The sequence below is a fragment of the Ictalurus punctatus genome, chromosome 4 (assembly GCF_001660625.3).
Source record: "Ictalurus punctatus breed USDA103 chromosome 4, Coco_2.0, whole genome shotgun sequence".
NCBI lineage: Eukaryota > Metazoa > Chordata > Actinopteri > Siluriformes > Ictaluridae > Ictalurus > Ictalurus punctatus.
The window spans coordinates 3375826-3400000 of NC_071284.1; the positions used below are offsets into that span (position 1 = coordinate 3375826).

At 41.5% G+C, this 24175-nt stretch overlaps 1 protein-coding gene across 2 annotated transcripts in view; it reads left to right on the forward strand.

Moving 5' to 3' along the window:
- Positions 1 to 9772, forward strand: part of zfhx3a (zinc finger homeobox 3a) — a 33595-nt gene extending 23823 nt beyond the window's left edge. For both annotated transcript variants that reach the window (XM_017466393.3, XM_017466394.3), the window contains exons 8-9: positions 608 to 5956; positions 6112 to 9772. In XM_017466393.3, the coding sequence (XP_017321882.1) occupies positions 608 to 5956; positions 6112 to 7442 (6680 nt within the window). In that variant the 3' untranslated portion in view covers positions 7443 to 9772. The remainder of the gene's footprint in view (positions 1 to 607; positions 5957 to 6111) is intronic.
- The last annotated feature ends 14403 nt before the right edge of the window (positions 9773 to 24175 follow it).

The window sequence follows — 24175 nt, forward strand, 5'->3', positions numbered from 1 at the left end:
ATTTAACAGGAATTTATGGGGCGACTGTGGATCAGGTGGTAGATCGGGTTGTCCATTAATCGTAGGGTTGGTCGTTCGATTCCCGTTCCACGTGACTCCACATACTGAAGTGTCCTTGGGCAAGACACTGAACCCCAAGTTGCTCCCGATGGCAAGTTAGCGCCTTGCATGGCAGCTCTGCTACCATTGGGGTGTGTGTGTGTGTGTGTGTGTGAATGAGACACAGTGTAAAGCGCTTCGGATAAAAGCGCTATATAAGTGCAGACCATTTAACAGCAAAAAGATATTGAACAGCACATGCACGCTGTTGTGTCCAGTTCCTGCAATTAATGTTTTTATCCTTAAATATTCTCAGTTGGGCATAATTGAAATTGAAAACATTTGAGTCTGTAAGTGTATACAATGTTATTTCTTATAACATGCTAAAAAAAAAAATTGTTTAAAGGAATTTGTTTAGACAAAATGTGTCTCTAAACTTGAGAATTCGTTCGACCATCAACAATATAATGGTAAAATTTAACGGAGCCAGATCTGCTCTCAATGTGCTTGTTCTAAGATAAAAGTTTACACTTTTTAAAGGTTTTTTAAAAAAATATTTGTTTATTAGAACAAGGTGAAGACGAAGAAGAGAGAGTGACCACATGTCGACCAGAGATGGCAAAAGCACTAAAGCAGCCCTTAGAAGATGCCGAATCCACAAAGGAAAACACTGCTGCTTTCCCTTGCTGGCTGAAAGGCTGTAACAAAGTCCTGACATCATCTAGTGCCCTCCAAACGCACGTCAACCACTTCCACAGCCAGAGACTTCAAATGCCAGTTTCTGATCGCCATGTCTACAAATACCGGTGCAGTCAGTGTAGCCTTGCCTTTAAAACTGCTGAAAAGTTGCAACAGCATTCTCAATACCATGCCATCAGGGCTGCCACTATGTGCTGCCTTTGCCAGCGCAGCTTTCGAACAATACAGGCCCTGCAGAAGCACTTAGAGACTAGTCATCTTGAGCTAAGTGAGATCCAGCTGCAGCAACTCTGTGGCAGTCTGTTGATGACCGAAGACCTCTTAGTCTCTGAAGACCAAGGACTTGATGAAGAGCAGGGAACCTTTGAGGAGGAAAAGGTGAAAGAAGATGAAGAAAGTGACCTGGATGAGAAAATAAGCCCACCTGAGAGTGTATTGAGTTTAGCTCGAGAAGACGCTGAACTCAATCCAAAGCCTTCAGTTGTGCCTCAGAGAAAAGGGCCAAACCTCTCTACAGAGAAATTCCTGGATCCATCAAGACCTTTCAAATGCACCGTGTGCAAGGAATCTTTCACACAAAAGAACATTCTCTTGGTGCACTATAACTCCGTGTCACACCTGCACAAAGTGAAGCGTTCGGTGCAGGATTCTTCGGCTGCCTTGCCAGAGTCTGTCAGCAGCAGTGCTGACCACAAACCCTTCAAATGTAGCATTTGTAATGTAGCGTACAGCCAGAGCTCCACCTTAGAGATTCACATGCGATCTGTACTACACCAAACCAAAGCCCGTGCAGCCAAACTTGATTCCTCTGCATCTAGCTCGACTTCTGTTAACCCTTTGCTTCGTAAAGTAGTTTCAGATAATGCAACAGCCAGCTCCCCTACAGTTTTGAAGCCTACAAATGCTATGAACAACACAAGTTCTACTACTTCAGCAGCTCTTGACCAGACTCAGTTAAAGCACCAACAAAGCAATGAACATGGTCTTGTATCAACTATCAGCATTTCGTCACATTCTGAGGAGAGTAAAAAGAAACCAGTGGTAGATGTCATGTCAACAACAAATCAACATAAATTACTACAACAACAGCAGCAATTACAGCAGCAACAGTTAGCACAGGCTCAAGCACAGATCCAGCAGGAGCTACAAAAGAAAGCAGCTCTTCTTCAGTCCCATTTGTTCAATCCAGCACTTCTTCACCACTTCCCCATCACAACAGATACTCTCCTTCCACTGCAGCAGCAACAGCAGCTGCTGCTTCCATTTCTCATCCCAGGAGGGGAGTTTCAGATTAGCCCTGAGCTAAACCTAAAAGAGTTGAACCTCAGCAAAACAAAGCCTGTAGCACCTGAAAATTGTTCTGAGCCATCCCAGCAGGGTAGCCTTATCTCTTCATGTAAACAGCCTCTGAACGGAGTTGCAGCTAGCACTTCCCACCAGTCTGTGAGTCTGACTCCTGAGGACAATGTTCCTGTTCCTCAACAAGCTAGTGGACAGCTACTGACCTCTGATTCTCAAATTCACAAAGGCATAGATGGAAACAGTAATAAAGAAACAAAGGAGTTGCATAAACCCACCTCAAACAATAATATTGTTGACTTTAAAGCACAAGATGAGGTTGAGGATGAGGTTGAGGATGAGGACAGTGGAGAATTTTTCACAGATTTAATTCCACCAAGGGTAGCTCATGATGCACCTGGAAATGTTTCAAAAGCTTTGCTGGAGAACATAGGGTTTGAGTTAGTCATGCAATTTAATGAAAATAAGCAGCAGTATCAGAGATCTCCGACCGAGGTTGTGCCAAATGGACAGACAACGCTCAACACCAAAGAGGTGCATAATTCAGACTCTGTTGGGAAGCTTGAGTGTGAATCCTGTGGGAAGCGCTTTTCAAATGCATTGATTCTAAAGAGCCATAAAGAGCATGTTCACCAATCTGTTTTGCCAATACAGTCAGTAGAGAAATTTGCCAAAGACTACAGAGAACAATATGACAAGCTTTTTCCTTTTACTCCTTCAACTCCTGATGTTTCTCCATCTTTGCCTTCCCCTGCTTCACCTGCACTCCCTCCAACAGATCCAACTCAACAGAAACCTGTGTCATGCATTCCTGCCTCCACAACTACAGTTACTCCCCCTACTGTCTCGAATCCCCAAGTCCCATTAGCGCCAATCCCCTTACCCATTGACTTGCCACTTTTCCCTCCACTCCTCATGCACTCCATTCCCCTTCCAGCTCTGCCCCCTCAACTACCTGTACATCTTCCACCAGTCGAGGCTGGTCTCACATCTGACTTGGCCCAGCTTTATCAGCAGCAGTTAACTCCTGCTATGTTGCAACAGCAGGGTAAAAGACCTCGAACCAGGATCACCGATGATCAATTAAGAGTTCTGCGGCAGTACTTTGACATCAATAACTCCCCAAATGAAGACCAAATCGAAGAGATGGCCAACAAATCTGGCTTGCCAAATAAAGTTATAAAGCACTGGTTCAGAAACACGCTGTTCAAGGAGCGCCAACGCAATAAGGACTCCCCATATAACTTCAATAACCCACCCATAACAACATTAGAAGATGTCAAAGTGGATTCCAGGCCAGCCTCTCCTGAACTTCCAAGACCAGAGTTTTCAGGAGGAAGGAGGTCCTCAAGGACCAGGTTTAATGACTACCAGCTAAGGGTCCTTCAAGATTTTTTTGATGCAAATGCTTACCCTAAAGATGATGAATTTGAGCAACTCTCAAACCTACTCAATCTTCCTACTCGTGTCATTGTGGTGTGGTTTCAAAATGCCCGTCAGAAAGCCAGGAAAAGCTATGAGAACCAAGGAGATGGAGGAAAAGAGAGCGAGTGCAGAGAGTTTTCTAATGACCGGTATATTCGTACTGCCAACAGCAGCTATGAGTGCAAGAAATGCAACATGGTGTTTCAACGCATTTTCGATCTAATCAGTCATCAGAAAAAAGTGTGCTTTACAGATGACAGTGATGACGTATCCTGTCATCAAAACGAGCTTTTTTTGGATCCTAAACCTTACAGTCCGCATGACACCTCAAGTTTCAATCCACCACCCTCCAGTTCTAGCCTCCCAAACTGTACTGAGCTAAGCACAGATGGAAAGCCTAATGACAAAGAGCAGTCAGACCCTGACACACTCTCTGTTTCCCAGACCGAGGATCCTAAACCGGTGACACAAGCTTCTTGTGGCCCTGAACATTGTCTTGAAAATTCAAAGCTCGAAGCAGCATATAAACAGACAAAGCGTCCTAATGACGAGAATATACAGTCATGCTCTAAAATGAGTTCCCAATCCCCTCTGCATCAACACCAACAAACTAACCCATCTATGACCCAGACAAGCCCGGTTCCATCTCAGAGTTCTCAAATGAGTTCAGCAAGTCCTTCTACTAAGCAACAACACCTAAATCAAGCACAGCAGATGTCGCCTTACCATTGCATTCATTGCAAATTGAGCTTCCCATCTTTTGATCACTGGCAAGAACATCAGCAGATGCACTTCCTTGTTGCTCAAAATCATTTTGTTCCTCCACAGTTCCTGGACCGCACGATGGATATCCCCCTTATGCTTTTTGACTCAACCAATCCTCTGGTGGCAAGGCAGGTACTTTCTGGAGCTTTTCCACAGATCTCGCTCAATTCACCTACAACTGCAACCATTCCAGACTCAACTGTAAACTCCTTGAAGAGGAGGCTTGAGCCCAAATCAGGATCTAGTGCTCTGGAAAATGACTGGGAGCACAGCGGGGATGATTCCCAGCGGGACAAGCGAATGAGGACCACCATTACCCCAGAGCAACTGGAGATATTATACCAGAAATACCTCTTGGATTCCAATCCAACACGGCAAATGCTTGACCACATTTCCCAGGAAGTGGGTCTCAAGAAAAGAGTTGTTCAAGTGTGGTTCCAGAACACTCGAGCTCGTGAAAGAAAAGGCCAATTTCGTGGTCTGGGTCCAGCTCAAGCCCATCGACGCTGCCCGTTCTGTCGCGCACTGTTTAAGGCACAAACTGCCCTTGATGCCCATATACGTTCACGGCACTGGCATGAGGCAAAGAATGCAGGATTCAGCATGGCAATAGCTAGTATGACCCAAGACCAGGAAGGCTCTCAAATGAAAATGGATTTGTTCAATTTTTCTAACTCTTCACAGATGCCAAACACAAGTGATGGGCTGAATGGTCCAGACTCTCCAACTTGTAAAAGCATGGATCTGTCCTCACACCATCGGGATCCTAGTCCAAAGCCCCTAGTAAGCGGAGGAGTGAAGGACTTGGAAGGGTCATCCACCTCAGTCCAACAGTCTTTTGAATGTGGCAACTTAGATAACCATAAAGGTACTTCAATGAACATAGTCCCTAATGGAACCATTACTGATGAAGAAAATTACTCTGAGGGAAAACAGAATAGCATTGATAACTTGTCCTGTAGTTCTGAGAGAGAGGCTTCTTCAGAAAATGAAGACAAGATATCCTCAGGGCTGGTTAGCCCTGCAATGAGTTTCAATGCAAAGGATTATGAAAATGATTTGGTCTTGGATTATAGTGAGACCTCAAGCTTAGCCGACCCTGCCTCCCCCTCTCCTGGAGGTTCCAACAGTCAAAGCATAGACAGTGATAGACCTGGTCAAAGACGCTATCGCACTCAACTAAGCAACTTGCAAGTCAAAGTGCTCAAAGCTTGCTTCAGTGACTACAAAACCCCTACCATGTTGGAGTGTGAAGCCTTGGGAAATGACATCGGGCTTCCCAAGAGGGTAGTACAGGTGTGGTTTCAGAATGCACGTGCGAAGGAGAAAAAAGCCAAGCTCAGCCTTGCCAAGCAATTTGGCACAGAGAGTACACGCAACGAAAGGCCCAAAACAGAATGTACTCTGTGCTGTGTTAAGTACAGTGGCTGTCTCTCTGTGCGGGACCACGTCTTCTCCCAGCAGCATCTTGCAAAAGTAAAAGAAGCCCTAGGTGGACAAATAGACAGAGACAGGGAAGTTGAAGATTTTGCAAGTGTTCCTCATCAGATGACTGAACCAGAGATGAGTAATCTAAAAAAGGCAAACGAGATCATGGCAGTTGTCCAAACACAGTCCACAGAGAGTTCAGCAACCTCCAGTCATACTACCCCTCAGTATTCAAACCTACTGACTACTGGTTTACCAGGGACTGGCAGCAAGTCATTATCAAGCTCTTCAACAAAACCAGGTATTGTATTTCAATAAAATACTTCTCTTTTATAGAATTAAAATTTTATTGTTAAACGTAACAAAGCATGACTTTAAAATATAATGTATTTTTCTGCATTGTGGTTTCTTCTGCACTGGTTCTAAACATGTTATTTTTATGACTTTTACGTATAGATCCCATTGATCCCGCCTCAAACGGGCCGAGCAGCAAGCCTAACACGTTGTCTTCTTCATCCATGTCAGCGGCCAATGACAAAACCCCAGTCAGCACAAACAATTCTGTCTCACCCCCAAAGCCTATAGAGTCAGAATTGCAGCTCCAATTGTCCAAAGAGAGCAACTCTGAAAATGGCACGAATCCCTTGGAAAAGCTTGAAAGGGCTTCCGCTGACAGTGCTACTCATTCAAACTATTCTATCAGTAAGGAAAAACAAGAATCTTTAACACCAGCTGCATCTACACCAAAACCTGTCAAGGACTACAACGTTGATCTGGGTCAGCTCCAGACTCTGCAAGCAGCAGGGAACACAGATCAGACTCCCTTGCTCTCGAATCCCCTCCTGCCCTGTCTTATGCCAGGATTCCCTCCAATGTTCTCTCCACAGATTCCCGCAGCTCTCACTGGAAGCTTTCTGCAGCCCATGTTTGGTATGGACAGCATGTTTCAATATAGCCCAGTCCTGCCACAGGCTTTAATGGGTTTGTCCCCGGGCTCCATTCTCCAACAATATCAGCACAATTTGCAGGGTGCACTAATGCACCATAGGCTACAGCTCCAAAAAAAACAACTATTGCAGCAGTCCCAAAAACCAAAAGCTAGCCAAATCTCTGCTACAACATACTCTCAGGACATGGCATATAACAAAGACCTTGTCTTGAACTTATCCAAACCAGAAGAGAAGCAAGCCAGCTCAGATGGAGAAGGTTCCTCTTCCTTCTCCTCTGGCACCACTAAGCAACTGGATGATGGCTTTCTAATCACCCAATGTATTGTCTCCAAAGGGGCATCTAGAGAAGGAGGTAAGGATGTTTGTCTATACGACTGCCTTGCCTGTGAGATCTCTCTCAATGGGAATGAAGAGCTCATTCAGCACCTGGAGTACCGTCAGCACAGACAGAGAGCAGTGGAGCACCTGAATGCCAAAGAGCATGCCTCTCGCCTCTTACCTCATGTTAGTCCCTCATCTACCTCGCAGCCAAACCCTCCCAGCAACCCAAAATCCCCTTCAAAATCTCTGCCCAAGCAGTCTGCTTCAGATAGTCCTTCTGCCATCTCCTGCCTATCCAGACCAACAGATCAGCTTTCCCAAACTCCATCAACTTCTACAGCTTTATCTGGGGCAGCACAATCCAGTTGTACCCCAGCTTCTCCTTCAGTACAAGTTTCCTTACACTCAACTGTTACCTCAAGCCTGAATGGCAATGTAATTAGTTTAAAACCAACAGACTCTGTTAGTGGGAGTTCCACCAATGATGGAGCAGCAGAGGAGAAGTCATCCACATAGTATCCTGCAGCCAAAGGCTACATGCAGACTATTACAGTTATAGCTGTAATTTTATCTGCCTTGCCACAGACTTATTGTGTTGGTAAAAAAAAAAAAAAAAAGAGGATGATTTGGAAAGGAAAACGTACAGTGATGGAAGATAACTGGAGAAAACATGAAACAAGAACCTGGTGATAGTTTGAAAGACTTTTAAATGGACTGGATCCTGTAGGATATACCTTATGTTTCCAATGCTTGTAACCAAAAAAGTGTCAGTAGAATGTTTTCTCACGTCAATATGCTGGTCAGTTTAAACTTGAGAATACGTAAACACTGTTTGGAAACTGAAGTGTGCACAGCTAAGGACCGGAGTAGAACCTAAGATGGTTTTATAATTACCTAATGACTAACTAACCAAAAGTCTGTTTGTTGTGTTTTTTTTATTTTTTATTTTTTTTTTATTTTTATTTTTTAAAATACACTTACACAAAAATTAGTTTCCCCCCCCACCATGTAAGTGTTAAAATAATGTAATATCGGCTCACTAAACTAATGTAATGTATTTTAATGTTGTCTACTCTCAGGTCAACATGTATTCATTTTCTGCTACTGAACATTAGTGTCTTGGGGAAAAAAAGTCGTTCTGATGCATACCAACAGAAAAGAAAAAAGAATTCCCGGGGGAAAAAAAGAAAAGAAATTGTTAGTATTGGAAATGTCACAACCTGGTTTGCATTGTCACTGAACCTTATGTTTTTTCTTTTCCTTTTTTTTATATCGGACACGTGTTTGTCCAGACACAAAGAGTAATGCAGACTTTGTGAGCAAAAGGATAGATTTTTATGGGGGGTTGGGGGGGGGGTGAAAAAACATTGTGTTAATGATAGAAACATGTATTGACATTTTGGTGTTGCGTAGATTGTTGAATTCAATGACTTAAGTGTATGGTAGATTTAAAAGGAATGACTTGTATATTTAATTTTTGTACCTTCCCAGTCAAAGACACTTGAGGTTGCTTCCAGCCATGCCAATGTTAAAATTTTTTTTACATTTGACCCCCTCTAATGTAGTTCAACATTGTTACTGTACAACCTTCCCTCCTGCACTGAGCCAAGTGAAACGACCATATCTGTAAATGAATTTCCGTCGATGCAGATTTACGAAATGTTCTTCGTTTGGTTGTCTTTTAAACTTCTTCTTCTTTAATTTGTGCACTTAAACTTTTTTACCCTCTTTACTGTACCGCCCTCTTTTTCACTTTCAAATGTAGTTTCTTACTCCTCTTGAACAATGTATTTTTTTTTTTTTCCTGAATGTTTCTGCACTTGCCATATATTGTGACAACAACAATAATGTAACTGATGAATACAATAACTCACAGTATTGCTTTAATGGAAAATCCAAAGATTAAGTACCATTGGTGCATACAAAGGATGGGGGAAAACTATATTTGAGAAAAAAAAAATATTACTGTTTTTAAGGAATGGAAACCTTTTTAGATGATGGAGCCAGCTAGGAGAAAACTGTTTAAACTTAGAACATTTGTGACCTCGTATATAAAACAAACCATAAAAACCAAAAACCCCGAAGCCTCTTTGCTGAGGGTATGGGACAGAACCGTAGTTCAGCCATTGCAGTTTGTAAAATAGATGGAGATAGTTCACTTTTATATCTCCGTGACTGGCCTGTCATTTTTGTCTGTTTGTTTATGCTTTTGTTTGTTTGTTTGTCTGTTCTACTAAATGTACTGGGGTTTATTTTTGACGAAACACAGTGTGCTGCTAATGTAGTTTTGTATTGACACTAAGATGCATGCTTGATTTCGCTTTTTTGCTGAAGCTTTAATGACTACAGACGGTAGCCAGAGCCCCCTGTCCCTTCATCTCGCTGCAGCTCTGCCCACACACTCCAAGACTACTGTGAAGACTGTGAATAAAAATCCATGAACCAATATTCTTTTCTGCTCTTCTTCAAAACAACCAATGTTAAAACTGAACCAACAAATGTTTAAAAAAACAAACAAAAAAAAAAACAAACCAATGATGTTATATTTATACAAAGTTTGCATTCCAAATATCACGTTGTTTCAATTGATTTTTTTTATTTTTATTTTTCCCCCCTCCCGAGTAGGGGAGATCGTTCTGTGTACTCTCATATCCGAGTCTGGACTTGATGTGAAAGACTCGTGTTTACTGTATGTGCTCCTGGGAATGTTGTTACTGTTGCAATTGCCAAATAATGTACATGTTCATTATGCACTTGTGTTTTATCATGCGAGTCGTTGGGCTAGTTGTCTCTCCCGTCCTCTCTTATACCAAGCATTCAAGTTCAATAAAGTCTGTTTCATTTTACTAGACCATCATTTAGTTCTGACCCACTCTGATGTTGCTGGTTTGTAAATTTCAGAACCGTTCACACAAAATCGGTTTAGAGGGTTGGAGTTAGGGTTTTGTTTTTTTAACTTTTATCCGACGTCGTTTGTATAAAATCGGATGACGTCTCGTGTGAATTTCTAAGAATTTCTTGCAGTGCTGCTTATCCGTACGGCTCGTCAGTAAGCAGATTACTGTACACTGAGCTTGTAGGAAACGGGCGATCGGCAAGAGAATTGGAAATCGATGGAGGTTAACTGAGAAAATCAATGGAGCTAAGGTTCAAACTGAAATTCAAGTTCGTGTGTGTGGTGGTGGGGGGGGGCATGTTTTTATATTTTAGTGGGGACCAGATATCCTCACAGGGATAGGAATATCCAACGGTTTTGACTTTCAGGACATTTGTTTGGTCACCAAGTAGAAAACTGCCTTTTCACACAATACTGCAGCTTTGATTAAAAAAAAAAGTGAGACAGGGACCAAAGGTTTCATTTTTGTTTACGTAGGGGTAGGATTAGATTTAGGTGTATAGAATAGCATTAATTAGCTGTATTAATAATTATGTCAAAGGAAGGTCCTCACAAGGATAGTAAGACAAATGTGTGTATGTGTGACATGGTTTTACATGTTGGCTGAGGCTGCAACTGCAGTAAAAGAGAATACAGACGTTTATCTGCCTTTGTTTGCACGTGTGTGTGTGTGTGTGTGTGTGTGTGTGTGTGTGTATATGTGATTGCCTGTTGGGGTGCTGGGAGATGAGGTCTAAATTACATCTCACCTCAGAATGATTTCTTCGCATCTCATTAAGAGAGAAGCAGAGGGGAAGGGTGGAGGGGGTTGAAGCTGTGGGGGAACACTAGAAACAAGCGCTTCGGTTGAAAGAGAGCAGTTGATTGTGTTTGTAAGAGAGCAGTCAGTCACAGGCACTTTGTTTCCACATCAGCGCCTTCAAAAAGGCTTTGAAATCAAATACGGATCCGATAGGATCAGACATCAACGCTGAAATGAAAGTGGTAGAGTCAGTCAGAGAATCATGGGTAATGGAGAAAAAAAAAATAAAAACCCAAGATGGATGAATTTTTACTTGATAGCTATGTGAGCATTGTAATACCTGCACTCATAACTTTAGTCTCGTAGCTTTAATCCAGGGCCAGTTTTTAAATGTAATCAATACACAGCCATTATATCTTGGATTTGGAGAAAGCATTTTTTCCCCTAATGAGTCTTTAAGCTATTTATCCCCTCATCAGCATCACAAGACCGAGATGATTCTCAACATGAAAGGGGGGGGGGGGGTTGGTCAGCAGGAAGAGCGTCATTGGCTGCTGCAGAAGGTTAATTGACTTTGTGTTTAACATGCTAAATTATTCCAGTTTGCCTGCATGGCATTAGCATTAGAGGACCTCTCTTACTGCCGAGGTCAGCCAAGACCAGTCGTTAATTAAACTAGTGACATTTAACCAGATGAGTTTCCTTTGAGCGAGGAAGATATTATTAATATTAACGGCCTCGTGTGAATAGGAGCTGTTCACTGGCCGTGTTTTTTAATAGTACAAGCGAGATTGGATCGTCTTTATGCGGCAAGATTTAAAAAAAAAAAAAACGGAGTCCCGAGATCCCCTGAAGCAGAGATCCAGCAGAGCTCTGTGATTATGGCAGACATTTTGTGCCTGAAACCGTGTGTTGTTCTGGCAGACATGTTGAGCAGTGTGGGCAGTGTGTAGTTGGAAGATATTAGCACACATAGACTAGACTTGATCTGCTTATGTATTGTAAATCGGATTTTAGGAAAGAGACTGAAACGAAGATCTGGAGGTAGGTAATTGATGTTTTGTAGGACATTTGGACGATCCCCATGAGTTGCTGTGCGTTCTCTTCATCTTAACTTCATTTTCTGGCACCGGCCTGTAAAACGATGATGGATGGATTTTAATTTCACAGCGCATGCTGATCAGTGGGTGAAATACATCTCGAGCGATTAGTGATCTCAGGTATGAGTGCTGCTTGTATAAGCAGCAGTGACAGGAAGCAGAAAAAGGAGCATGCTGTAGTTGCTGCATGACTGTAACCCTCCCTCCATCCCTCCCCCCATCTCTCTCTCTCTAGTATTAATATTGGGTAAGACGGGGCCATGGTGGTGATTTCAGCTCCTCTCTGCCTCTGATAGATGGCTCTTGCTGATATATGATCTATGATGCATGTACAGAAAGGCCAGCTCATCTTTATGCATGAGCCTCGCAATGTCATTTCCTTTTAAAGTGGCAGAACCCATATCCTCAGACGTTTTATTTTTCTCAGTGCTAACATATAACACACACACACATACATACATATATATATATATATATATTTGTCACAGGAGAGATGGCTTTCCAGTTCTATATAATCCAGTGGATTAATGAAGGTTTCAATACATTGTACATGTTTGCATATTGTTCACTTCTGATCTCTTGCTATGTTTTGCACAGAAGATTAGCTTGCAGTGACATCACCATTATTTTTCAGTTGAGTCATTAATGAACTGGCCAAGTGTGCACTCTGCTCCATGTCGTCTCTCTCCACTGAAGCAGGTTTCGCTTATTATAATGATCTTCCAGGAACTAAGATGCTACACCAGGTCCTGCTCATTAAATCTCACCAGCACAGCCCGAGTATGATGGGGAGGGGAGGGGAGGAGTGTGAGTAATACTCAGTGGTTAAACCTTTACAATAACATACTAAAACACGTACAGTTGTCTTTTTATTTCAGGAAATTTCCACAACCTGTTTTTTTAAGCCTCTCTGTTTTTTTTATTCACTCTTCCCCTCTGAGAGCATTAGTTTTCCGTATTAGATGTAGGAAGAACCTGCCGCCTATCTGTCTCTGAAATGACTTTTTAATGGCCAACTGGATTTGCTCATCTATCAGAGGCCCAGGCCTTTCCTGATTCCCAGATAAACTCTAATGGATTCAGTCTCTAATGTTCACACAGTCACCAAGCTTCACGTGTAGCATACAAAAACGCAAAAGTAGGTTATGTCAAGTAAGAAAAACAGGGTGTAACAAGAAAGCACACGTGGCTCGGTAATAATGCGATCGAATAATCCGTACAATATAGCGTTCTGCACTATTTCTACAGAAACCTCACCTAGGTTTCACGTGCGATGTGTTTTTTCACGTGTTCATGTGCGTAATGTATGTATTTTATTCAACGTTACACCCTGAAATCGCATGCGACCTCATGCGATTACAGTGCGATCACGTGTGAACGTGCATCGCAAGGTTATGTTCGGAAATTAAGGCGTGAATTCAAGCAAACGTCACGTGACCTCACGTGAAGGACGTGATCACGATAAAGGGAATAGAAGGGGGAAAAAAGACATTCACTAGCTACATGTGAAAAGTCAACACGTGAAAATGAGTTGGCCTTCACGTGGGATTGTGATGAGCAATCAAAGTGGGGAGGGAGGGAGGGCGGGTGGGAATCACGTGAAAAGATATTTCGTGGAAAAGTTACGTGAAAAACCAAATGCATGGAAAAAATCGCGATGAAATGTTTCGTTCGTTGAAAAATGAATCATATGCGGGGGTAAAAATGACGTGAAAAATGTGTGAAAATAACACGACGTCTAAAAACCCCACGTGAATCGTGTGATTATTCACGTGTGAAGTTCATATGACGTTTCTGTTTGTTACCCTGACGCAGTAGTAGGCCTAGTAGTATTTTTGATCACATTACTATTATTAATGTAACATACACTAACAAACTCTAAAACCATTATTACTCATCTTCATACTGTTGAGGTTAATCTCAGCAGGACCACAGCAGCAAGGGGGGGGGGGGGGGATTTTATTATTATTATTATTATTATTATTTTTTTTTTTTACAAAGTCGGCTGTGTGAAATGAGATGCTAATCAGAAGCAGCAGGAGCGTGAACAGGCTGCTCGTGGCCACCGTGAATATCTCACACTGATGCTGATGTGATAAATTATGCTAAATCTCTGACCCTGTGTGTGAGACGCTGAGATGCAGGCGTGATGCGGGCGTCGCAGCCGCAGCACGGAGAGACCTAAGATGGATGAATGTGCATGGTGCGAAGATTAGGAAAGGCTTTAGAAGGGAAAGAGAGGAGAGACCGAGGTGGAAAATAGTAGCAGTGGATGTAAGAGTGTGGAAATATGAGCAGGCTGGTGTACGGGTGGAGACGGGGAGGGTGTAGGGACTCATTAACATGAGAAAAGACGGCTGCATAGTAATAGTAGTTGTGCGGCTCTGTCCGGGGTTGATAACAGCGAGAAGTGTGCCAGACAAACATACACTTAATGATACATGACATCTCACCAGGTGGCAGCCAGGCACCGCATGCGCTTCTCTAGTTTCTTTTCTTTCCTTTCTTTTCTTTTTCAAGTGAATCCCCAGTTTGCGACCTGTATTTGTCACCGCTTCCAGATACGCTTCATAGTTGCTTCACAACAGGGAAGTGATTTGTGTTTTTTTTCTTCTTCTTCTTCTTCTTCTTCTTTCTAATTGTTATTCAGGAATACTGTTGCGAAATTATTCTGCACGGTATTGCATACACTCCGCTCGCAACGGCAGACCTAATGCAAGAATATTTTAATATAATTTTTATATTAGCACTCCACTTCCAGCACCCCTCTGCCCCCCCCCCCCCCCCCCCCCCCCCCACACACACACCTTTCCATCTCATATACACATGCACGTACTGTCACTTCTTCATTATGCATGATGGATAGCCCAATTTAAAAAGCTGCTGAGGGAGTCTAATTTAGGCATGAGATTTTTTAACGAGATTAAACATCTCACATTCATAGCGGGTAATCGATGCAGACGTTTCTATCATACACACACTTCTCCCAGCTCATTGTTTACACACACATTTAAATACATCCGTCAGGGCGTAATTACATTAAGGTCACAACTGCTGCTTGGTCATTCCTTTGTTTTAGACGTGAGGTTTGAAGACGTGCATGCATGCATTTTAAAACAAGACGCATTTCTTTTGGTTTGTTTTTTTGGAATAATAATAACTACAAGACAAGGATTCGTATTCCTTTTTTATTATCACCATCAGTATTATTTACATGAGTCCCATGCTTTATCAGAGATCCCCTTCCTTGCACTGGTTGTTTCAGGCCTGCAGAGCGAGGCATGATTTATTTTAGTTATGTGTGGACGTCCAGTTGCAGAATAGCCCATTGTGTTCATCACAAAAGAGAAAGGCCAGCCTCAGCAGCCAGGCAGATGGCACATTTTAGTATTAGAGACAATAGTGTTCACCCGGACTTCTATTAAAGAACGCACTGAGCTGCATACTAATCACGCATACATTAAAGCAGTGGCCACAAACCACACATCAGGGGTTTTACATCTCCTTAACATAAAATTTCATGTGGAATTATCATACCTTGATATGATTACAGGCAACTTATTTGGTTTCTTTGTTCTTTGTGGAAGGCAAAATCATTCTTTTCCTTTACATAAGCATAAGCATAAGCATATACAGAATAGACGTCTCATGGCACAGGTTTAAGAGCTTACAACAAAAAACAAAACAAAACAAAACAAAAAACCAACAATAATCTGAATCCCGAACAAATATAAAGATCCTAAAATTGATTTGGCATGGACAAAAAAAGAAAAAAAGAAGCACAGTTTAGATGAATTTAGATGATGCATTTTAGTTACAACTGATATCTCCATAAGAGCTGCCTTATTTCTATTACAAAGCAGCTTCACTCTCCTCCCCCTTTCAGCAGGTGCAGTTTAATGAGATGCAAATGAGACATGCATACAGCCAATCTCATGTGCGATGATTAAGCACAGGATATTAACCATTCTCTCCCTCCTTTTAATTTGGTTAATTCCATCTTCTGTTCTGTCTCTTTATCACACAACTGGTGCAACAGTCGTATCCAGGGTGGGATGGGGTGGGGTGCGGTGGGATGAGGGATAAGAGAGTACAATATCCTCTGGATTTATTCTCCATCCATGTTGGGACTCCTGAATAGACGAGAAAAATTCGCCTGTGCTTCAAGTCAGAGCATAAAAACCACCATTCTGAGCACCATTTTCATCTCTCCCTAAACGATCTCTTGTCTCTCTTTTGACTGCAGCCTTCCCTTTTTTTTTGTTGGTCCATTTTTTCCCTGTTTAAATCCATTTGCATAATGAAGATGAGGAGAAATTAAGATCCCCAACCGAGCTGAGACGAGAACACTGATGATCCGGACCTCATTAATGCGACAAGATTAGCATATCCACGCTTAAATCCTGCTCGAACGCTTTACCTAGAAAAAAAAAGAAAAGAAAAGACATTTCAGGCGTGACGAACGAGTTCGCTAATTTCGCCAGGTTGTTAATGTCTGTTTTTCGAGTCGCCTCGAGCAGGATCTCGTAGACAAACAATGCAAATCCCAAAATAAATTGTTCGCCTCTGACAGCCGTTGCCCTCAAACCATGGACGTGAGAAGGTGATGCCAATGCAACATCCTGACATGAAGCCTAAATGTCTGGAACTCCCTCCCTTTTGAGAGTACAGAGATGAGAGAAGGATGGAGAGATAGGCGGAGAGGAAGAAATGTGCATTATTCATATGCCAAAACCATGACAAACATCCAGATTGAGGATCTCAGAGGATCTCAGAGTTCACATTGTGTCCCTAAGCACAAGTTCATCAGGTGGTCAAAGACGTCTGGTTTCACAAAGTACGTTCGAGGCTTTATCCATGATGAACACCCTGAGAACTTCTTAGATGTCCCAAAGTAACTCTCCTGAAGGGATTAATGAGTCCAGATCCTCCATGCTGTCCATCCTGGACATTTCTTGATAATCATTTGTATGTTCTACCACAGAAGTCCATCCACAATCCATTATTAAAAAATATATATATATATATAGTGCAGTCATTCAAACATGATGGCTCCATTTTTGCTGAATCACTGCTGTGTAATAAATCCAAGGCCTTCCTGGTTCTCCTCCCAGTTGCTTTTGTCTCCTCCCCCATTTTTAAACTGTTCCCATATTCCATAAACCAGCATCATAACAGAGCTGCCAATGATGCAGCGTTATCCCTCTATCGAATATGCACTATACAGCGTTGGCACAAGACTGCCAAGGGCATCGCTCGACTCGAAGTCCTGGCATTCGGGCGGAATTCCTTCACTGATCCGTACCCGCCCATCGTTTTTATTCTCCCACTCGTTGCTGCCACATTCCTCCATCACGACCAAATCTGTCACCCTAATTAACCCAACAAACTCCACCGGTGTTAATTAAGCTGTCGGATCAGAGTGTTTGTCGCTCTTTTGTTTTCTGTTTCTTGTCCCTCGGGCTCTTTGTCTTTGCCAAGCGACTCGTGTCAGGAGCCATCGCTGCGGAGACACGCTGGCACCGTGCCATTCTTGAAACGATGCCATGATTCTAGCACCAGACGGCACAGCGGAGATCCTGGCACACCGCCGAACATTAGCAAGTGCTAATGCGAGGTGCCAACACAAAGATGCGCAGAGAAATACCTACGGATGCAACCACGCCACGCGCCAGAGATATGTGTTAGCGTGTTGCGGCGAGGAACCGTGATGGCACGCAGACCATGTGAGGAGAGACGAAATGATAGATGGAGATGGAAACATCTTCCTAGTACTTATTCTGAAGCAATCTGGCAATGTCCTTGAAAAGAAAACACAAAACGTATTAGTACTGAACCAAAATGCTCGTCACTGAGAACCGTGCAAACACCAGCATCCAAAACTTACACTTACGATGTTGTTTAGTGTCGGATGAAATCCGGAACCATCTTGAACTTTTCCCAACTTCCTTCCATCATTCAACCTCACAAATCACTTCTCTGTTAGTGATGGCAGCTGGTTGACGACTCTTTCTCTTTCTGTCTCTCCTCCCTTCCTCTCACTGATGCCCGCGTGCCTACACTCGCTCGCTAGCGCCAGCGCTGAGTGGATGGCACTGTGCCAACCTCACACGACCGCCGAGCTCATTCGCCACTCCGCATCAGGCCCTTCCCCCTGCAGCCTCTCACTTTACCTAACGAGAGCTCGTCCTGTTGTTCTGTCTCTGTACTTCTCTTGTTTTTATTTTGCATCTGTATTTCCTCGCCCTTTTAATGAACACACATAAACACAGACTTATTCAGAAGCTTGAGCACAGACGCTTGCAGAAACTCTCAGTAGTCTTTCTTTTCTTATCTGAACAGATGGCTTAGCTGTGGATGTGATTAGTTCACCCATTAAGACGCCGATTCTTGATTCTCAACTCCTGTCAAGTAGGCCTCAACAAGTTGTTTCCCCCTTCTGTCCTTTTTTTTTTCTTCTTTCTTTTCTCTGCCTGCTTTATTCAGGCAAACTGAGCGTGAAGCCCCCTGAACAGGAGGTAACCACGATGCAAATGAACTTTATTAGCAAGTGAGTGAATAGCATGAATATGCAAAGTTGTGTGTAATTTATGAGTGTATGTTCTAAACCAACACAATATCCATCATTTGTCAGAAATGTAGGTACTAAACTAAAGCTTAATGGCACAGATGCTTGTCACTGGGGTGGTACCCACAAGAGTACGTCTTTTGTATGTTCAGTTAGTGGAATATAATTGCACAGGAACATCATTAAGGTACATAATTGGACCTTAATGACTGTTTACATTTTACATTAGGGAGCATATCTGAACAATACCTTTTCCTTTGAGTTTTCTTGTCTAATTTATTACCTTTCCATCTGTTCATCTCCATCATATCTCTCACTCTTTGTCTTATTTCCTACCATTTTTCATTTCTGGACCCTTTTGGAAGACTTGACTGTGGGTGCTTCTCAATCAGCTCCCTGGTTCAGTAGTCAGGGCGCTGATCAGGAAGTCGGCCATTTTAAGGGCTGTCTCGATCGCAAAATCTTTCCGGTGCACTGACGTTCACTCCCTAAAAAAAATTCCACAATGCTCCGCAAAAACCAGGAGGCGTCAATGTTCCCTTACTGGAAATGATGTCATGTTTTCTGAAGCCTCTCAGCTCGAAAACAAAGGGTGGACAAACTCAACAAGCCAACTTGCTTGTTATCGTCGTTGTAGCTCTCGAATGGTTACTTAGGTTAGCGATTTTGAACTTTATTTGACTTTCTATATACTGTTTGTTTAAGTGTTTAATGATTTGAAAACATCCACTAGCTCGCCTACGATCGTGCTTGAAGTACCGTGACAGAAACGCATGTGATTAAGCTGACAAATTTACATGACATATAATGTCAGAAAGAAACCAGTCCTGCCTGTAGGTGCATCTCAAAAAATTTGAATATCGTGGAAAAGTTCATTATACATTTCTAATACAGAGATGTCGACCTGATGAACAGTATGTTATTTTATGCACTGATACTCGGTTGGGGTTTTAATCCTTTTGCAGGAATTACTGCATGAGTGCGGCGTGGCATGGAGGCGATCAGTCTGTGGCACTGCTGAGGTGTTCTGGAAGCCCGGGTTGCTTTGATAGCAGCCTTCAGCTCGCCTGTATTGTTGGGTCTGGTGTCTCTCATAGATTCTCTATGGGGTTCGGGTCAGGGGAGTCGGCTGGACAATCAAGCACAGTAATCCTATGGTCACAAACCAGTTACTAGAAGTTTTGGCACTGTAGGCAGGTGCCAAGTCCTGTTGGAAAAGGAAATCAGCATCTCCATAAAGCTCGTCAGCAGGTGGAAGCATGACGTGCTCTAAAATCTCCTGGTAGATGCTGCATCGACTCTCGACTTGAGAAAACACAGTGGACCAACACCAGCAGATGACATCGCACCCCAAATCATCACTGACTGTGGAAACTTCACACTGGACTTCAAGCAACTTGGATTCTGTTCCTCTCCCCTCTTCCTCCAGACTCTGGAACCTTGATTTCCAAATGAAAAACAACATTTACTTTCATCTTCCCCGTGATTGTGGTTGTGTACTGAACCAGACTGAGAAATTAAAGCCTCAGGAAACCTTTGCAGGTGTTTTGAGTTAATTCGCTGATTAGCGCTCAGCTAATTAACTCATTGGGTGCAGTTTATCTCTATACAAAAATGGAACATACATAGACAATAGAAAATAAAAATACAATATGGACATATTTTGTCACAAGATAACAAAACCAAAGCATACGATTAAGAAAGATGTTCGAAAAGAATCAAACGCAAGAATTCAGTGACCTTTTGGTCTCCAGACCTGATTTGAAGATGGCAGTCTATGAGTAAGTGCAGATATTTAAGGAAGGAATATGGAAGAATAATATAATCGAGAGGATCCACAACTGCTTAGAGGATACAGTACATTAGAGGGATAACCTTACAGTGTTGCTGTGTGTGTATTATATAGACTATATACAGTTGCCTCCCTTAGGACAAAATGAAGCAAGAGAAAGAAATTGAACTTACAGCTACGAGACAGACAGGCAAGTGCTGCTATTAATTTCTTAAAAATCTAAATGTTATCAGTTTAAAGTGTTTATTTTTCAATGTCCACTCTTTTCTTTTATAACTCAGGTACCAGAGTTGAATATGATCATGTTAACCTTAAACCCTTGTGCCAAAGGAACTAAAAATACTGGACCAACGTACTATATAATGTATAGCACACCTCTAGGTGTGCTGTTGTAGGAAAAGAATAACTGGTAGTGTGGTGTGATGCAGAGTTACTGTTACCATCCTGAAGTGTATTATTTTCCTATAGCAGCACTTCCTGAAGTGCTTTATTCCTCTCGTACCACAACACTTTGCAGACGATTGCATTTTTATTTATTTATTAAAGAACACATAATCCTTTTTAAAAATCCATTTATAGCTACATTTCCATTAACTATTACAATGTCTTCTGTGTATACTGTATGGAAAAATATAATCCCATGTTTGGAAGGTGTTGTATTTATTATGCCCGGGCTGTGAATATGTCCGTACTGTCTTATAGAATGACGTCTCATTGTGCTTGTGCACATGACGATAAAGAGTTTTGTTGTCTGTGAAACAAGTTAGTTCCTGTTATCACTTATGTTCTAGCACCTGCCTCTCTTTTTCTTGAAGATTATAACATAAATAAATGCAGCTTGTACCTCAAAGTGTAAAGACTTCAGTGTTGGAAAACTTAAAGTTATAACTTTATGTCTGATTGGTAGAAATGTTAAATTAAGGTGTTGTGTCTCAGAGAAAACATCACCGTAGCAACAATTACACACTTTCGTATGGAGCTTTGACCATACCAGTCCCCGACTGTGTTATAAAACGATTTGTGTTATAGAAACGATAAGGTATTAGAACGAGTGCATTAATATATGTCAGGAGCTATCAGACTCCAGTCAGACACCAATCAGACTCCAGAATTCAAACAGTGCTGTGGCATGTGTTACAATATTCCATAGATTCATTCCTTCAATAGTCCTCTAAACAACAGAGCTATGAGTATTCATTATTTCAATAAGACTATATCATGACATCACAATCTGTACTGTAATAAGGTAAATGAGAGGCAGTGTTCTCATAATGTGGTCAATAAAAGGAAATTGGTATTTGACAATAGGTTTTGCCTGTGAACTGAAACATGCTGATTACATCATCTTTACTGTTAATGTCTTTTAAGGAAGCACACACACACACACACACACACACACACACACACACACACACACACACAGAATGACTTACAGTAATGGGTACTAGCAGGACCCAGTGGTATATAAATCCCATTTCCCATCAGCCCCTGGCCTGACCCTTGACCCAAAGAGCCGTATGGTTTTCAGGAAGGTGTGTGTGTGACCTGGTCGATAGTTACAAGGTCTCTACTCCTCTACATCATATTATTCTCACATCTCTCTCTCTCCATTAGTGGGGAAGAGAGAGTAAATCTCTTTCACACACCTCTTCTGTCTTTCTCTTTCGTTATCTGTTTTCATCTGTCTCACAGAGAGACAGAGAAAGAGAAAGACAGAGAGAGAGAGAGAGAGAGAGAGAGAGCATGGGAAATATTAAGAACAGCATGGAATTACAATTGCCATGCGTGTCACGAGGCCTTCAGGTAGCGTTGCCATGGAGATCAACACGGGTAGGTGTACTAATATGCGGAGGTATCATATTTGACGAGGAGGCTGGCTCTCGCAGGACAGCATGCACGTGTGTGTGTGTGTGTATGAGTGCGCATGTTAAAATAGTCTTCAGTGCATAAAAATCCTTGCTGGTGGGGTTTTCGAAGCTACATTTTCACACTTATCCACTGCCTTACAAAACAAGAAGAAGGAGAGGGATCTTGAGACATTTTAATGCTTTATGCACAGATTCTAAGCTTGAGAATCCCTAAACCTGACGATCATCCTTTATTTAAACTTAAAGGATTTTCTGTCAGGTAGTACCAAATAATTAACCATCCTCGTTGCAATAATATTAATCTTTTAGTTTTGGGAATGTCACTCAGATGGAAATCGGTGAACCCTTTAAAGTACTTGCTGATTATTCATTTATCTTAAATCATATGATTTAGTATCTATTCAGTAACTGCAGTAGTTTCAGTAGAAAAGGTGTTTAGTTAGCCTGTGAGTGTGAGGAATGTAACACTGATGGATCCTGGAGTTTAACAGGATTAAAAATATTCTTGAAAGGTAAAGGGTTAAGGGTTTATGGATTGAATAAAGCTTAGACAGCAGTGCATGTCTGGTTTCTTGGGGGAAAAAAATACTCATAAATATTTTGGGTCGCACCATATATTACAATATGTAGTACTCACAGATAACACTTGGTGCACGCTTTGCAAGTTGAAAATGTAAGTACATAGTAAGTAATATGCAAATACCAGATATAACTCAGGACTTAATGATAAGAAGTAACATAACGGTAGTATGTATGAGCAAAGTGCTTTGGTAAATACATGGATTTTTTTTTTGATAGAAAAGACTAATATTGCATATAACATTATATAATTATTTAACATTCTGCTAATTCCACACGATCCTAAGTCTAAATAAGTATCTTAGCCTACAGAGTTGGTATTTCTTTCTCATATTAGTGAATATATACTATATATTTCCATTTCAAACAAACTCAAGTCTCCTTGACTCTCAAAGCCACTAGAATGCATAATAAATCCCTATGGCAGTGAAGCCCCACTGGCACTGATTTTTTTTTTACATTTGTGTTCCCTCTGAGAATCCCCGAGATCCAAGTATTGATCAGTTTCACTGGATCCTGCCTTTCTGGACTGTCTCCTTCTCTTCGGTCTCACAATCAAAGTTTTTTTTTTTTTTTTTCTCATAGTCTTGCATATGAGCTGGTGTTTTCTTCAGTGCCTTTCTTCGATGTATTACTCGAGCCTCTATAGCTTTGCTTATGAGATCAAATACCTGATATTCTACATTGTAAACAATTTCTTTAATTGCTACAGCAAAATATTTACAGTAGTGTGGCGTATTATGAAGCGTCACAGTACAATAACAATTAAAAAAATCACAGTAAATTATGCTAATATGATGCATTCTGGGAAGTGATAGATGTTACCAGCAAGTTATCAGCCACCTGTGAAGAAATGCTTGAATATGCGGAAAATGAAGGCTATCTTTTGGTTTCTACGCATCTTCTAAATGACTGAAATTGTAGGATTGATTTTCATCTGTTTTGTCATCTTACAGCAATGTGCAGTAAGTACAGTAGAGTGTTTACAGATTTAGTGTGTAATATATGCAGAAACTTAACGACTAGTAATTTACTGTAAAATCCATATTAATCAGTTTTGTGTGGAGCACAGATACAGATACCTTCTCAGTGATGATAGCCATAACATCCCTGTAATTTGAGCTACTTCACAGCATGTCTTCAGCAGATCCTTTAAGTTAATCTCTGTGTTTGCGTTGTAGTTGTATTGATTGATTGCTACCAAAGTGATTTCAGCCACATTGTGTGCACTTAGTTCTCTTTTCAGTTCAGTTTCACTGCAGGTAGGACACGTTTTCAAAAAAAAAAGAAAGTAAAGGAAATCTATATAGCGTAAAGCACATCATCATGTCTGCTCGGTATTGAGTATCCTTTAAATTTACATTTCAGTGATGGAAAGTGTGCACTGAGTATTTACTTGTAAGAACTACATATTTAACCATTAAGGTCTGAGTAATTGTTGAACTATAGCACTACAATACTACCTTTAAGATCTCACTTTCACATAAATTACTATGCCCCACTATGCATTATCCAATAGACAAGGGATGTACTGGAGATTACTTGTAATGATTTAATAGTCGGAATATATATAACAGTATTTAAATAGTATGTAGTTAGAGTACTGTAAAAGAAAGTGCTATCAGATTTTTTTCTGCAAAAAAGGCTTGTGTGTGTGTGTGTGTGTGTGAGAGAGAGAGAGAGACAGTGAGAGAGAGAAGTGGA